General features: G+C 38.1%; 1 protein-coding gene across 4 annotated transcripts in view; it reads left to right on the top strand.

Moving 5' to 3' along the window:
• Positions 1–16,361, top strand: part of cnksr2b (connector enhancer of kinase suppressor of Ras 2b) — a 36,252-nt gene that overhangs the window by 16,923 nt on the left and 2,968 nt on the right. For 2 of the 4 annotated variants that reach the window (XM_056730813.1, XM_056730810.1), the window contains exons 3-20: positions 1,532–1,734; positions 3,729–3,816; positions 5,611–5,652; positions 6,468–6,587; positions 7,587–7,646; positions 7,815–7,883; positions 8,410–8,556; positions 9,378–9,511; positions 9,982–10,172; positions 10,505–10,594; positions 11,182–11,390; positions 11,490–11,541; positions 11,655–11,830; positions 11,930–12,003; positions 12,103–12,174; positions 12,562–12,629; positions 13,269–13,372; positions 15,654–16,164. In XM_056730813.1, the coding sequence (XP_056586791.1) occupies positions 1,532–1,734; positions 3,729–3,816; positions 5,611–5,652; positions 6,468–6,587; positions 7,587–7,646; positions 7,815–7,883; positions 8,410–8,556; positions 9,378–9,511; positions 9,982–10,172; positions 10,505–10,594; positions 11,182–11,390; positions 11,490–11,541; positions 11,655–11,830; positions 11,930–12,003; positions 12,103–12,174; positions 12,562–12,629; positions 13,269–13,372; positions 15,654–16,164 (2,410 nt within the window). Of the gene's footprint in view, positions 1–1,531; positions 1,735–3,710; positions 3,817–5,610; positions 5,653–6,467; positions 6,588–7,586; positions 7,647–7,814; positions 7,884–8,409; positions 8,557–9,377; positions 9,512–9,981; positions 10,173–10,504; positions 10,595–11,181; positions 11,391–11,489; positions 11,542–11,654; positions 11,831–11,929; positions 12,004–12,102; positions 12,175–12,561; positions 12,630–13,268; positions 13,373–15,653; positions 16,165–16,361 lie in introns of all 4 variants that reach the window. The other 2 variants (XM_056730811.1, XM_056730809.1) reach the window with 1 other exon arrangement.

The following is a 16,361-nucleotide window of genomic DNA, read 5'->3' as shown; positions in this document are numbered from 1 at the left end:
CAACAATAAACATTATTATGTTTTTTCAGCCAAACTCATCTCTAAAAAGAAATTTGATCTGTCCCACCTTCTGTAGATAAATCATCGATACAACAATTAGCACTGCCTTTTATGCTTAACTTGAACAAGAAAAAGCATCCTAAAATATTAAATAATAGTCATAAAATCCATGTAAATGTAATTTTTTTACATATTATTATGCACCAATTTCCTATTTTAACAAAAGTTTTAATTAAATAGTTTGTTTTGCTTTAATGAATATTTTGCAGATAGAACCTTATAATTTTAGATGCGTTTGACCTGTTCCCAAAATCCCCATTTACAAATTTCAGAAAATGTTGAAATTGTACATTTGTAATACATTTAGGGTCTCTGTCTTTTTTCATTTATAAAAGAGATTTGTTCCTCATATCATTTTTGCTATATGAAATGCAAAAACTTTCAAGCTCAAGAAGATTATAAGAACCTTATAATTCCAAGGTGACGATATGTCTGTGTATTGTCCATATTCATTTTGTATTTATAAACACTTGTACAAATACTTGCATATATTTAGGAACAAATAAAAAATATAAAATGAATTCATTTTTTAATTATTGGTAAATATGAAAACATTTAATAATTCCTAAACATAAATACATTTAATATTTCCTAAATATGTATACATCTGTCAAAATTAATATGCACAGTACACAGACATATCTTTTGTTAAAACAAACATTTTTTCTGCAAGCAAATATTCATGAATAATTGTTTGCCAGCCCTATTATTGTTTTATTTTATTTATATAATTTTTGATATTTATATAATTTTCATATACAGTTAAAAATCAAATTAACTTTATAAGATAATCAATTGAAATAGTAAAGCAATTTTTTACACGTACAATTTTTTAATAGAATATAGATTTTGCTTTTTCTAGGTAACTAATAAAATAAACATGTTTCAACATAAGATCAGATCTTTTGCTTACACTGATGCATACCCTCTTTTGGAAATTTTCAAATAATGTTGGAAAAACATCGAAGGATTTGCACAATCTTGTGGAGCACATTAAAGCAAACATTCTGAAAGAAATTCTGTTATTAATGTAAACTTTGTTGGTAATACAATAGGATTATTTTTACTTTAGAATAAAAGAGTGCAAAATAAAAGAAATGTCACTAGTATTCTGAAACCTTTGGACCCCACTTATTTATTTTTAGATTTTATTCGTTATGGTACCTCTGTGTTGCATAACATACTGTATATCTTTCTAGAAGAGTTCTTTGTCAGTTTTCCTCAGAGCATATCGGTGTGTTAAATGTGTTTTGTGTCATAAAAACCTGAGCAGATTGCGTGACTCTTGCGTGACCCCTTTCTCCTCCACTTTTACACTCTCACCGTCTATTATTTAAACCTCTTTCAGCCTCTCTTCCCAGTAGTCGCTTTACATACCTTCACATACCTTACCTTTTCTATAAAAATATTCCTTCCTCACTTTCGTAACTAAATCTTTCTCTTTTGTTTCATTTTTTTCTTTCTTGTTCAGAACTATGGACTTGAAACAGAGAACCTGAAGACCCTGACCCATAAGCTGAATGCATCAGCCAAGAACCTGCAGAACTTCATAACGGGTCGGCGAAGGGGAGGTCACTATGATGGCAGAGCCACCCGAAAACTTCCTAACGACTTTCTGACTTCCGTAGTGGACCTCATTGCTGCCGCCAAGGGCCTGCTGGCTTGGCTAGATAGGTTAGTCTTGCAATGAGTTGGGTTTTGGACCAATGAGATTTCACAGTGGGCGGGGCTATCAGGCACAACACCTCAGAAATAGAAACCGATAGACAAAATATCCAGTCTCTGATTAGGACAAAAAAGACATTACTTGTCACTTTATCTGCTTAGAACAAACACACCACACCCCCCACCATCAAAGTAAACCTCAAAATACACAGAAATTCCCAAACATTGAACAATGCTGCTGTATATATTCATGTAAAAACAAACACAAAGCCTAGTCAAAGCATCCTCAGTACCACCGTTCCATCGTCTCTGCGTACACATGACCACTCATCACTGATAAAAGGCTCTATTGTGTTAAATTCATCAGTGAGGTCATGCAAGAGGCCACAGATGTCACAATCATGCTGATTTCCATATGCAACACCCATGAGCAATCAGCTGACAAACAAAAGATGAGTAAAAAGCTTACGTAACTCTTCTCTGTTTCTGAGTAGGCTATATCGGCCCTGAAAGCGGCCAGCATGTTTGCTCGACGCATGTGTTTACCGCTCAAGTGCGCGGGACCTTGCATTAATTCCCGCATCGAATGAAGCTCTCGCTTGGCCACGCCTCCTTGTTAGTGCAGGGCAGAGAGTTCCAAACATGGTCATAATTCCAGGGAGCAATAAATCTGATGCTGTGTCCGTGGAATATTTCTGGTCATCAGCTATAGAAGGGCAGATCCTTTGAAGTGCAAGTTCTGCAGCTGTTTTTGAAAAACATAGCCGTTTAAATCCTACAGAATGAATGCGGTATTAAAAACAACACGGTTTTTCCCTTTTCTGAGACAAACGTTCACGCGGTGTCCCCTTCTTGCAGTTACTTTCAAGGGTACAAGACACGTTTGGAAAAGCGACCAATCGCCTGTGGAAATCGCCTATTCGACAATTCGGTCCGTCAACTAGTCATGAATCTTGTGACATTTGTTGCACATGTTCCATGATGACATCATGACAGCTCCGCAATTCTTATGTACATTTGTATTAAGCATAAACATTATTTTAATAAATAATATTTTAAGATTCTTGAATTTATTTCAAGCATGTGTCTTGTTTTATGCATATTTACATATGTTACCGATTTAAGCTATATAAACTATTAATTTCATTATGATTTCAGTCGTTGACATTGACTCCATCAATATTAAAGATATCAAAATTATATTTTCACTGACTGTTCTTTACTATATGCACCGATACTAAATTTCTCCACCGATATTCGAGTGATATCTGCTGATTCTTAATTTTCCGATTTTTTTTATTCATATAATGACTATTGATATTGAACATCAAACTGGTGATATGACTTTACATTTTCTATAGAGAGCACAAATTCATTGCATTTTCCTGTCATCTTTTTATTTGACTGGATTTATCGGTCCTGACCATGGCTGTTTTTAAACTAGTCTGAAAAATTGCTTTTATCAGCTGATATCAACTATTTGCTGATATTTATCAGGTGCATCTCTATTCTTCACATAATGATTTTATGTAGAAAACAGTAACTTGCAGAAAAATTACATTTGCAGGGCTTTCATAGGCAGGGTCACATATTTTTATTGGAAAGGAAAAGAAATAAACAGACAAAATGACCACAAAATAAAACCGTACACTAGCTGCATTGAATAAAGACTATAGATAGTGATGTCTGAATGCATGTATGTGGCACTTGGCTCACAAGCCTCTGTGAATTAGTGCATTGGCCCAAGAAATTCACTCTCTCTTCAGCACTCTCCTCTCGCTCTCAGCTATCTCTGTCTCTCTCTATTGTCGTTCATCTCTCTTCCATCTCCACGTCCTTCTCAGGTCACCTTCTTCCTGCTCTTATTCTTCACCGTGACTGTACTGCATCTCCTGAATTAGACACAGTTCAGGTCCAATGGTGGAGGCCTGAGGAGGGACACACAATGTGGTTGTGATTAGAAGTGATCTAATGGTTAATGGCAGGTGTTACTTCTTCATCAGGTCTCCGTTTGCTGCCGTAGCAGATTACTCCATGACTAGGAATAATGTCATTCAGCTGTGTCTAGAGCTCACCACAATAGTTCAGCAGGTATGGACACAAACACTTATCTATTACATAACACTTTTTTTGTTTGCTGACATTCATCACTTTGTATTTGTTTTCATCTATGAAACAAAAAGGGAGATGGGTGACTGAGATTGTATAAGAATGTCTAAAGGCACCACAAACTATCTTAATTGTAGTCCATATGGATTTATATAGAAAGTATTTTTGAAACCAGACGCTCAAGTACAAATAATATACAGTGCCAGGAAGATGAGTGAATAGTTCAACGAAAATTCCATATAAATGCAAAGTTTCAAGATTTTTTTAACCCACAGTGATATTACGCCATATTTTAGCACTGTAGGTCTGAAACCAAGGATGTGCTTGGAAAGCAGGATAATGTTTCTAGGGCAGAAGGTTCTTTTAAGGAGGCTGTCCTGGATTGAAATAGTGCTGCTTTTGCATTGGCCATTGAGGGCAAGGACAGACTGTCCCAAGTGTGAGAAACGACCTAGAATGTATGTAATAAAGATTTTGTAAAGCTTTAGAAGCAAGCATTAATGATATTTGCTGTGGAACACGCACAAGCGTGGAAATGCCACACATATCGTATTCTGCATTACACGTTCAACCTTTGTTTAAAGTTGGCCTCTCTTCTTCATTACCGTTTTTTGCTTTAAGCAGTGTGTAGGTTTCATATGGAGGGAGATTCCCAATCGCTTCATATTAGTCAAGTGTGACCAGTCAAGCTTTTCGAACTCCTTCACCCACCGGTTGCTGCGAATCAGACTAGCAGTTAGCATAGAGATGGAGAGGAAATGGGCAGATGAGAGGAGGAAGAGAAAGCATTGCACCAGGTTCGGTGTAGGAGGATGACTCATCTCCTCCTCAGCTGTCTGCTGCCTTTGGCTATTTCAGATAGGTGCAAGACTCAGCAGCAGCAAACAAATCTTCTTTCCCTGTAACCTACAGGCGACATTCAGTTTCCCATCGGACATGTCGTGAAGCTGAGTTTTCCCATTAGAGCAGAATGATGTAATGTGTTCATAGCTCATATCGGGGGATCATTTAATGATAACGTGCATTTATGTGTCATTAACAAACTTTGTAGAATGATAGAAAAGTAGAAAAGTTATTTATCGCTGCTGTCCTTCTGAAACCTTGTATCTCAATTTTGTGCTATTCTTTCAAATAAATTATTATTATGAATCACCCTTTATGTTTGTCATTCGCTTTTGCAAATGTCTAACCAATAAGACGTAGCCTTGTAGCCAATAAGACAGTATTTCAGTATTTCAAGTACAGGGTTTTTTCCATTTCCTGAAAAACAGTGAATTTGGACATCAATGGTTTCGGAAGGACTGCGATTATGCATGAATTCAAGGCGTTTGTAACTATTGAAATGCACATAACAAATGAATTGTTAGGCATTGTATAATGTGGCAAAAACATTTTCTTTCTTTGGGAATTTAATTGAAATACATTTATTAGAAATGCATTGTTGCACAGGGACTTTTAGAGTTAAGTTTACTGTAAATAGAATAAAATGTTATGCTTAAAAGGAAAAACAATTTGCAATAAGATAACGTTTTTTTGAAAACACGCCTCAATAGCAGTTTTGTTTCACAGATAGAAGTTTAGATATTATTAATGGAAAGTAATGTTGAAATCTGAAAATACTGAATGAGAAAATGTTTTCTTCAGTAAATGTAATGTTTGTTCATGTTGTTAATGAAATTTATAATGAAGTGTTACCCACATTTTCAGTAATGGGATCATTAGTGCTTAAAAATGAGAAAGTGATCATTAAAATGTCATTTTTCTTTTTGTGTTTAGGACGGCACAGTCTTTGAGACTGAAAATAAGATACTGCATGTGGTAAGAATAACATTTAGATTCTTACACAACCATTTACGTAAAACTTTTCTGATCTAGCTCCTTCAAAAATAAAAAGTGGAGAGAGAATGGAAGACGGAGTGTTTGTGTGAGGAGTGTGAAACTGCAAAAGAGACATATAGGTGGTTAGCATTTGAGTTTTTCCCATGCTGTGTTGTCAGTCAGAGTACAGCTGCCTTTCTGCTATAAATACCATGACAGGGACACATTTCATCCGAGAGTGACAGACTTTTGTTTATAACACCAAGAACACCTTCATCGATTAGATCACAAGCACCAGACTGAGAGAGAACCATAATTAGACGGAAAATTTCAAAGAAAATAGCAGGGTCCCAGAAAATGATGCTGTAAGATTATCCGCCTATCCAACGTGGTGCGCCCTGGCGAGGTTCGGTCTCAGCGCAGATGGTGTTTACGAAATGAACATGTAATGAGAAGATCAGCATATTGAGTAGCTTCACCTGCTAGAAACTTCAGCTGAACTTTTACTGAGCCTCCTTTATTGATCAGGATGTTAGAAACATGGTAATGCTGTGTGGCTGGGGGTAGCTGTGACATTTTAAAGGTAATGTGCTACACTATGTAGGTTTGTAGGGCTAGGCAAATGCATGTTTAGCAAAGCCATGAATCATTCGGTAAATAGAATATCATACTCTTCTCAGTGTTAGGTTTTGGTAGGAAAGTGATAAATATGTTTGTTCCCCCACAGAAATTCAAAAGGCCCCCTGAAGTTATATAAGATGAGCTAACTCAGAAATGACTTTCTCACTGGGTTTCCAACCGTCTCTTTCTCTTAGTGTAAGACACTGTCAGGAGTGTGTGACCACATCATTTCTCTCTCTTCGGACCCCATGGTGTCCCAGGCAGCCCATCTGGAAGTGGTGCAGCTGGACAACATAAGGTCCACTGAGGGATTGGTGGGTATTAGCAGGTTTTTTTTTCTTCTTTTTCATTTTTCAGTCTTCATGCTGTCATAATTAAACATATAATATCCACAACCAAATAAGTAACATAAAAAGTCAATAATGACCATCAAATCTTTAACCAAATAAAAACCAATGTTTATGTTGCATTTACAGTATTCTTATATTTTAGATGGTTCAATAGAACCGTAAAACTGTTTTTCTTGTTTTAAGCATATATCAAAATCCACTGATATTTAAGTAAGGGATGTCTAACAGTAATCGCATCCGGAATAAAAGTTTGTGTTTACATTATGTATGTCTGTCTACTGTGCATATTAATTTTGCATTCTAAAGACATACACATACTTGCATATATTTAAGGAAAAAGTCATATGGTATATCATTTAAATTATTGATAGATATAAATTAATACATGTTAATATTTCCTAAATATCTACGTGTTTGTATATGTGTTTATAAATACAAAATAAATATGCAAAGTACACTATATTATATTATGTAAACACAAACTTTTATCACAATTAATTGTTTGACAGACCTAATTTAAAGCAAAGCAAAAACAATTTGCTAACGTTAATATACATAATGTGTTCTCTAAAATCAAGTCTTATGTCTAAAGGGTGTCTACATATTTTTACTGGAAAACAAGACAAAAATACTAAGTACAAAAATTATTTTTAAAGCACTGACCCATTCACACCCCCATCTCGCATCATACGCTTAATGATGAATTCTGTAGCTGTGTTGGTGTGAGTAAGAGGCCCTTATTTTCCATAAATACATATAGGCACATTTGGCACTTTCAATGTCTGAGATAAAAATAAACACGGCCCACTCCCCCTCCTCATCTCCCTGCATTTCTCCTTTTCAAAACTACATGTCAATGAGGATTTGTGCTTACTGTACATGTATGCCAGCACACTTCTTTTTCTCGCTGTGTGTCCTTTATTTGCAAGCCATGGCTATAAAAGTTTTTTCTCCTTGCCACAGGGCATGTACATCAAGTCAACCTATGATGGCCTACATGTCATCACGGGCACCACAGAGGGAGTAAGTCGTCATTTTCACTATTGCAATATAAATATAAATACAATATGTGACATGTTTTAGGTGAATCAGCTGCCGGTTTGACACTTGTATCACAAGTAATTCTGGGAAGTGAGTGTGTTTTTCCAAGTGTTAAACAAAAGGGTATTTCTCTCTCTTTCTCTCTCTCAGTCGCTTGCTGACCGCTGTAAAAAAATTCATGCCGGTGATGAGGTCATACAAGTAAATCATCAGACAGTGGTGGGTGTATATGTTTATTTAATTTATCCTTACTTTTCTTAGGTGTTTAGTTTTTATGTAGGCTATTCAGAGACACAAATGATGAATTTCAGCTTTAAAGGGACAGTCCACCCAATATTGAAAATTCGGTCGTCTCCCCCTCTTGTCATTTCAAACCTGTAAAACTTTCTTTCTTGTGCAGAACAAAATGTTTAGAAAAATGCTTTACCTATTGCTTTCGTGTCCACACAAAATGACAGAATTTTCATTTTTGGGTGAACTATCCCCTTCAACTTGACATATGAGAATTTTTAATGTGACGTACATTAGTAATACTTCTTGTCCACTATGTGTCTATAAGATTCAGTTTCTATGTAAAAAATAGTTGATGACAAGTTCATCACATTCAAACCTTAAAAAATAATGGTCACATGCAGTGTGAATGCCTTCTGATTATGCACTTAACATGCAATGTCATTATCTTCAAATCTAGTCCGGTAATGTTATGGGACTGTTAACACAGGTGTTCTGTATATGACTCATGTAGGTGGGCTGGCAGCTTAAGAACCTGGTGAACTCCTTACGTAGCAATCCAGCAGGCGTGACCCTCACGCTGAAGAAACGACCCCAGAGCACTCTTACATCAGCCCCTGCCTTACTGAAGAACATGAGATGGAAGCCCCTGGCCCTGCAGGTGCCTATGTGCAGCATAAGCGATGCGTATTAATTGATGATACGCTGTGGCAATAGTCTCGCAATCTTTATGCATTCTTTTTTTAGCAGCATTAAACCCCCTCCCCCAAGCCTTGGGGCTTTGACCAACAAAATTGCATGGCAAATCTCAGCTCCAGTCTTCCCCCACCCACCAACCTCCCTTTTTACTTTCATCTTTTTTTTAAAACTCTAATCTGGTGCTTATCCATCCTTTCCAAATCTCCTTCTCTGAAGCTCTGGCACATCGGAAGGCTTTGCTGTGACCTTATAGTACAATGTGGAATGTTGATTTCGATTCTTTACTGTGCAATGTTAACTTTATGCTTTGAAAAAGTGGATTATTCCCCCAAAATGAAAAGATATTCCACATCCAGGCACTCGCATAGATATTTTGAAATTTAAAAAGGACACCCCGATGAAGGCCTGTTAAGGTCGATAAGCGTTGGTGTTTTTAGCATGTAGCCCTGTAAATAAAGGCTTTTTAAATATCAAAATATATCTATGTGGGTGCCTGGATGTGAAATATCTTTGCATTTTCAAGAAAGATTTTTTTTGCACTTTTTTCAAGATCACGCATAGTTTTTGTGGTACTGTGTTTGAGTGCCAGATGCGTTCTTGGACCAGTTTTTTGTTGTACGAAGTTAACTTTATGCTATTTTGATCGATTGGTTAGTCTTTGGACCCAAACCAGCTGCTCTATAAATTAAACTACCGAAGTGAATGCATTAAAACGGACGTGTATGTTAACATGCAGTGAAATGACAAGTGGTCTGATATTTGAGGGATTTTGCCTGGTTTTAGCCCATCATCCCTCCAAGCCCCAGCAGCAGCGTGGCCACGCACTCCAGTACCCTCAGCACCCCATCCAGACGGGACAGCTGTGCCCTTCAGGATCTCTACATTCCCCCTCCACCAGATGAGCCATATACACCCAGGTACAATATTTACAGAAGACAGGAATACAAGACAAAAACAAAATTTTTTATGAAATATTAATGATAAGAAACGTCATGTTTAGTATTAAATGTACAGTAATCATTCTTAACGTTGGTTATTTGAACAACCCATAACCCAAATATTAAACAATGCTCACATAACTTTTCCCGGATACCCCAAGGATAGTTCATCCAAAAATAAAAATTAAGTCATCATTTATTCACCCACATGACATTCAAAACCTGTATAATTTAAAAGGAGATATTTTGAGAAATGTCAATGGTTTTGTGTCCATACCATGGAAGTCAATGGGGTCCAATGTTGTTCTTCAAAATATATTATTTATGTTATGCAAATGAAAGAAAGCCATATAGGTTAAGAGTGACATAAGGCTGAGTAAAAAACTTGCATGGACATGGACTTCTCCTGCGTATTAGTGGGTTAATAAATATTGCTCTTATCATTGCAGAGAAGACGTGGCGAATTTGGCTGGCAATAACCAGCATGCTGCTAAAGGTACCGAGTCGCCCAACTCCTTCCTGGATCAGGAATGCCGGCGGCATTTTCCCGTTTTGGACGAGGATGCGGTCCTCTACTGTTACGAGTATGATCAGAATCAAGGTCCCCCACCCGTTCGTAGAGACAGCACACCCACATACGGTACAAGCTTTGAAATACTTTATACATTCCTTAAATTATAAAGTTTGTATTAATGCTGATCTCAGTCAGTTTTGCCTTTTGTATTATAAAAAGATAGAACATTCTTGTGAAAAGGGATCAGTAAAATCTAAAAGGATTTTCTTATGTCTGCTTTTTTATTTAGCAATGCTTTGGTACAGATTGGGTGCAAAATAATCTTAATTGAGTTCACTGTAAAAGTGTATTGACAAAACGAAAAACATTACAATTCCACATGGTTTCTTTTTTTTATGTCCTACTATGCTGTAATGTCTTATTTGATTTCATTAGATCTCTCTGTGTTTGTCTACTAGGACGACTGAGGCCTATTTCCATGCCTGTGGAGTATAACTGGGTGGGAGACTATGAGGAGCCAGCCAAGCTGAAGAAAGAGATCAGAAGAGGTGTGTGTGTTTGTGTGTGGGTGGGCGAGAGAGAGAGTGGGCTGTTGTTTTGATCTCTCTTCCTTTAGTTTATCTGAAGCTGAATTATTTCATCACTTCAGCTTTGACAAATTCTCAATTCTTTAATCTCCAACCAGTGATTTCATTTCATCGCCTTGTCACCTATGTCATCTGTTTACCTCGCTTTGTACTTGTATCTGTTTGCCAGCATCTCTTGGCTCTTTGTTTGAGATTTTTGGATTTATGGGTTTTGGATTACCATGGTAACTCTGACATAGAGTTTGCCAAAATGATGGCTTCTCATTGGCTAATACCAGTCTCAGTTGCTAAAGGCGTGGGAGCAGACAAAATGCTTTCTTTAGACATGCAGGCAGTATTTATATTCAATTTGTACATATGCAACCCAATATTCTCCTGCTTTATCCTTTCATCATGAGAGCTTTGAATAATTCGATTTCAACTTTACCCATTGCATTATTCAGGAAAGTAGAATCAAAACTGAATCGTTTGCACTTTTAAAGATACATCACATCAAAAACGTGCTTATCGTCTTTCGTGGTTACATATTCCCACACTTTTATTAACAGAAAATTCCCTGATGCGATATGTCAGTGAAGACAAGGCGGGGTCAGAAGAGTACCACACAGGATGCCGTAGCAGCAGTAGGCGTAGTAGAAGGAAGAATGACAAAGGTAGTAGCCCCTCCCATTACGCCCTGGTCCCTGCCCTTCAGATGGATATGCTGCAACAGGATTCTTTGGCCACGCCCACATCAGAAACCTCTTCTGTCTATCTTGTAAGTGTACTTCATCTAGAAAAATAGTTATAGCTGTTAGTTTATTTTTTATAGTTTTGGAAGAATACATTTTTCATATCTCAATTTACTGTTTTTCAGACATTCGATCGATCATCCATTCTCTCTCGGTCAAAGAAAGTTAAATTAAGAGGTACATGTTTTGTGTGATTTTAATACATTCATCACTCAATATATGGCTAAATGACAAAGTCTTTGCTGTTTTGATACCATCCTGCCTCCTTATGCGTGTGCTTACCATCTCAGCTGGTTCCCTGCCGTCCATCAGTAAGCGGCGAATCTCCTGCAGGGACTTGGGTCAGGGTGACTGTGAGGGCTGGCTCTGGAAGAAGAAAGATGCGAAAAGCTACTTTTCCCAGAAATGGAAGAAGTACTGGGTCGTGCTGAAAGATGCCTGTTTATACTGGTACATCAATGAAGAGGTGAAGAACTACAGCAAAAAGTTCAATTACACATTTTAAGGTAACCTCTTTATTACAGTTTACCCATAATGCATCTGTCATTGCTGTGTTGCTTGTCAGGATGAGAAGGCCGAGGGGTTTGTCAGCCTACCTGAGTTTAACATTGACCAAGCCAATGAATGTCGCAAAAAGTTGTGAGTATTAAACAGAAATAGTAACAAAGTTTGGCCATTTTGGTGAAACTTAGAGATCGGAGATTGGCATGTTTTGATAGAGTATCTCATTTTTTGCAGTGCTTTTAAGGCGTGCCATCCTAAAATCAAGAGCTTTTACTTTGCTGCAGACAATGTGGATGATATGAATAGGTAAGACCAAAAATAAACTTTGAAGCTGAATTTCATATTTTATCATTTATTGTAAAATACTCTTTCCTATTTGTGTCGAATATGCATCTCAGGAAACCTGTGTGAAAATAATCATTTTTGAAATTTCAAGAAAATTTATTTTGGTGTTGCCAGTGGGACAGTGACACTAAAACATGCCTATAAGTAAAAAAAGGTTTCAAGGAATAATGTAAACATCAGTCCCTCAAAAATTTTGCAAGCACACATGCTTATTTGATCATTTCATGTTACCTGAGCTGATCAAAGCTAGTGATTCCCACACAGCTCTTTTAACTTTGAGCTGCGTTTTTCAGTCATGTAAGGAGCTCCAAAAGTTACCTCTGTTACTTTTTTCACGCATGCTCGCAGGTGGCTCAGTCGACTGAACATGGCAGCGACGGCTCACACGGAGCAGAAAAGGATTCGACAGGATCATGGTGAGAAGATGCCTTCATGCCTCGCTAAACTTGTCATATCAATTATTCTCCTGCTATGAATTTGTGTGGCCTTTTCTGCAGGTGCTATAAATATATGCATATGAAGAATAACATGCTATGTGTGTATCAGACATTTCAATTTTAAGCGTAACCCCTGACTGCGTGAGTTGTAGGGGGTTCATTTTATTATAGTCACCAGCTTGACGGAACATTTTCCTGCCTATTACTTTCCTATCTTCCAAAATAAATAAATAAATAGGGAGAAAATGTTGATTTGAACTAAAGTTAAAAGAACAAAGCAGTGTAGGATATAAGTGGTCAGTATAATATTTTTGTCAAACTTTCTTTTAATCAGCATTTCTAGATGTTATTTTGTCTGTTGAATTGCAACAAAATCCAACCTCAATATTTTTATTTGAAATTTGGTAGAAATATTGTAAGAAGTTAAACAAAAATGATTATTTTACCTACATTCAGTACATTCAGAAAAACTTTTAAAAAATTGAAGTGGTCTGTAATTTTTTTCCACGGGTGTATGTGTCATTATACAATATATGTGGCCAAATAAATGGGCCATGATTTTTGTGTGTCTGTCAAAATTGAGTTGTACTTAATGGATCGTGGCTGCGTTTTTCTCAGACTACTGGAGTGAGAGTGACCATGAGGATGCTGATCACATGACCTCAATGACCAAACAAGACAGCCCTCCACCTCCCTATGGCACCTACCCACATCCTACATCTGTAAGTTTTGCTGTTTGTTTCATTTTGCCTTAGTTTTCCTTAAATTTATACTCAAATTTAGAGACTACTATAATTTAATTCAAAGTTAATAGCCAGTATTTCTATTCATGACAAATATTGTACAGCAGGTTTTGTTTGACACGAATGACAATACCAAGTCGGATCAGAGGATGATTTCAATAAAGAAAGACAAAAGGAAATAAGTGAGGTGGAATAATTCAGAAAGGCATGATAGGACAAAAGAAGGGCAGAGAGAGAGAGTAGGTTGAAGAATGAGGTGTAAAGCCGCAGAGGGAATTGAACTGAAGGACACATTCATTATTTAGACATTAGGGAGGATTGTGGCTGCCGTAAATTCATAGTCATGGGCACTTCTTAAAGAGGTATTCTGGCTCCATCCCTCCATTATCTTTATTAGGAGACGGAAACAAGCCCCATACAGGGGCGTCATACAGCTCCTCCCCCAGAACACAGTGTAAAAAAAACACCGCTTTATCAGCAGCTTAAGTATTGTAGTGATAAAAACTTGTGGTTTACAGTTTTGAGTCTGCCACAAAGCATGATTCAATTTGTCGAACTCACTCTTCTAAATTTTCACATCATGTATTCGATCTGCTTCCATTTGTTTTTAAACTATACCATGTGTTCATCTAAAAACAATTTAAACATGCTGTGTAATATATTATATGTGAGGAAGGCTGCTGCAGTAGCGGCATGTACAGTATGATAGGGTCAGGAATGATAAATATATGTGAAACCATCATGTCGAGGTACATAATGTCTTCACGAGAGTCTGCCATACCTTGCCTTTAGGAGAATTGTGTGTGGACATGTTTTTATATCCCAGTGGGGATATAAACCTGAATGCCAACCGACACATTAAGACCCTTGACATAGTGGGGACAAAAATTGAGGTCCAAATGGGCTTTTTTTTTAATAAATTGTACAGATCAGTATTTTTTTTAATCTCAAAAAATTCAAAAAGTGTAATATGATCTTTAGGTTTAGGGGTTGGGTTAGGGGATAAAATATACAGTTTGTACAGTATACAAAGCATTACGCCTATGGACTGTCCCCACGGAGATAGTAAACCAGACACGTGTGTGTGTGTGTGTGTGTGTGTGTGTGTGTGTGGGCGTACGCGTGTTTTATTCAGGCAGTGCATAATTCAGGGTGACAGCAGTGAGTTTGTCAAAGAAGACAACAAGGAGAATATGATTGATATAAATGTCCCTCTTTGTTAACAGTTCTTAGTCATGGTTGTTATTGCATCAGTTTCTAAAATTATTAATGGTCATAATTTTTACTCTGGTGAATAGTAAGTTGTCACAAAGGGAAATGTGTTATTAAATAGCCTATTGAATTGTGAAGATTGCTCTACCAGTTATGGGATGGCAAAGGAGATTGAGCGGGAGATTGATTTTGTGCCCCCCTGCGAAGGGACTACTGCTCATTTGCTGATCGTAGGGTTCTGGTTGGGCAGTATCTGTGAAGGAGGGAGTGAAAGTATTCAGGTGAGGAGTCACCGATTTTTTTGAAAGCCAGCATTAGAGACTTAAATTTAAAGCGGGCTGCTACTGGTAACCAGTGGAGGAAGATGAGATGAGATGTTACATGGGCTCTCTTGGGCTCTTGGTAGACAAGCCGTGCTGCAGCGTCCGGGACCATTTGGAGTAGTCTGATGCCACATGTTGGAAGAGGGCAAATCGACATGGCCACGATGTCTTGGCGATTTGTTCCATGAAGGATAGCTGATGGTCAAAGACAACACCAAGGTTTCTGGCAGATGTGGAGGGTGTAATAGTTGTAGTGACAATTTGATTGGAAAGGTTAAGTTGCACCGGATGATGAGCTGGAAAGACAAGAAGTTCAGGTTTAGCCGGGTTGAGCTGGAGGTGGTGGTATTTTATTCAGGTGGAAATAACTTCCAGACAGGCTTCATTGCGTGTAGCTGCTGAGGTATCCTCTGGATCGAAAGAGAGGAAGATCTAGGTGTCGTCAGCACAGCAGTGAAATGAAAAGCCATGTGACTCAATGATAGGGCCTATAGGGAGGATGTGTGTATAGAGAATAGAAGAGGCCCTAGCCCTTTTTCTGCCAACAGATATTTTGATCAGAGGTATTTCAATCTTTCAAAACTACAAATAGAAATAACAGGAAAACACTTAAAATTCAAATATTTATGCTTACTGAAATACTATACTGTATAGACCTTGTGACAACTAGCCCCAGTTCTCTTATTCCAGTCTTAATATAAAACTCAACCCACCCTCTGTTACAGCCAAGTCCATTCCAAGAGCCCAAACACATCCGCCCACCCTCCACAGAGACCGTCCAATCCCGCTCCCCACACTCTGAGACACAAGGGGGCAGCATAAGCACTGCAAGCTCACCGGGCCGCAAGTCTGCCAGTCAGCGGCGATCGTGGCAAGACCTCATTGAGACGCCCCTCACCAGCTCCGGCCTTCATTTCCTGCAGACTTTGCCTCTTGATGATGCCGCTTTCATCGATCCTAACCGATCCGTGCCTGTAGAGCTCCGTCGCCAGTCAACACTACCCTCCCAGCATGGCCTTCCTCCAGAGCGCTACGTACATCCCACTACACACACCCAACCCATACAGAAACGTGTCACAGCTGGAGGAGGAGAAGGGATTGGAGGAGGGGGCAAGCATCGCAGTTTTACCTTGCCCCGTGACAGTGGTCTTCATGCTATTCTCGCTGCCACCTGCGCAGCCGAACATGCAGACGCACAGCACTACCAGCTGGGCAGGGGCCGTGCCAGAGACACAGGTTAGAACTGAGAACTCCTACAGCCTGTTTCACACATCCTGCGTCTGTGATCTGTGCATATTTCTGTGTGCTTATTCACGAGGAACAGAACTGGCACATATTTCTGTGCCCGAGCAGCACCACTTACAGTAAAATTTTGGCACTGTTTTACTAAAACCTATTTATCACATCAATCTTACTCACCCACTGTTTAAAGT

Source organism: Triplophysa dalaica, chromosome 19 (genome assembly GCF_015846415.1).
Source record: "Triplophysa dalaica isolate WHDGS20190420 chromosome 19, ASM1584641v1, whole genome shotgun sequence".
In the NCBI taxonomy this organism is placed as follows: Eukaryota; Metazoa; Chordata; class Actinopteri; order Cypriniformes; family Nemacheilidae; genus Triplophysa; species Triplophysa dalaica.
This window is presented reverse-complemented; position numbering and strand designations above follow the sequence as displayed.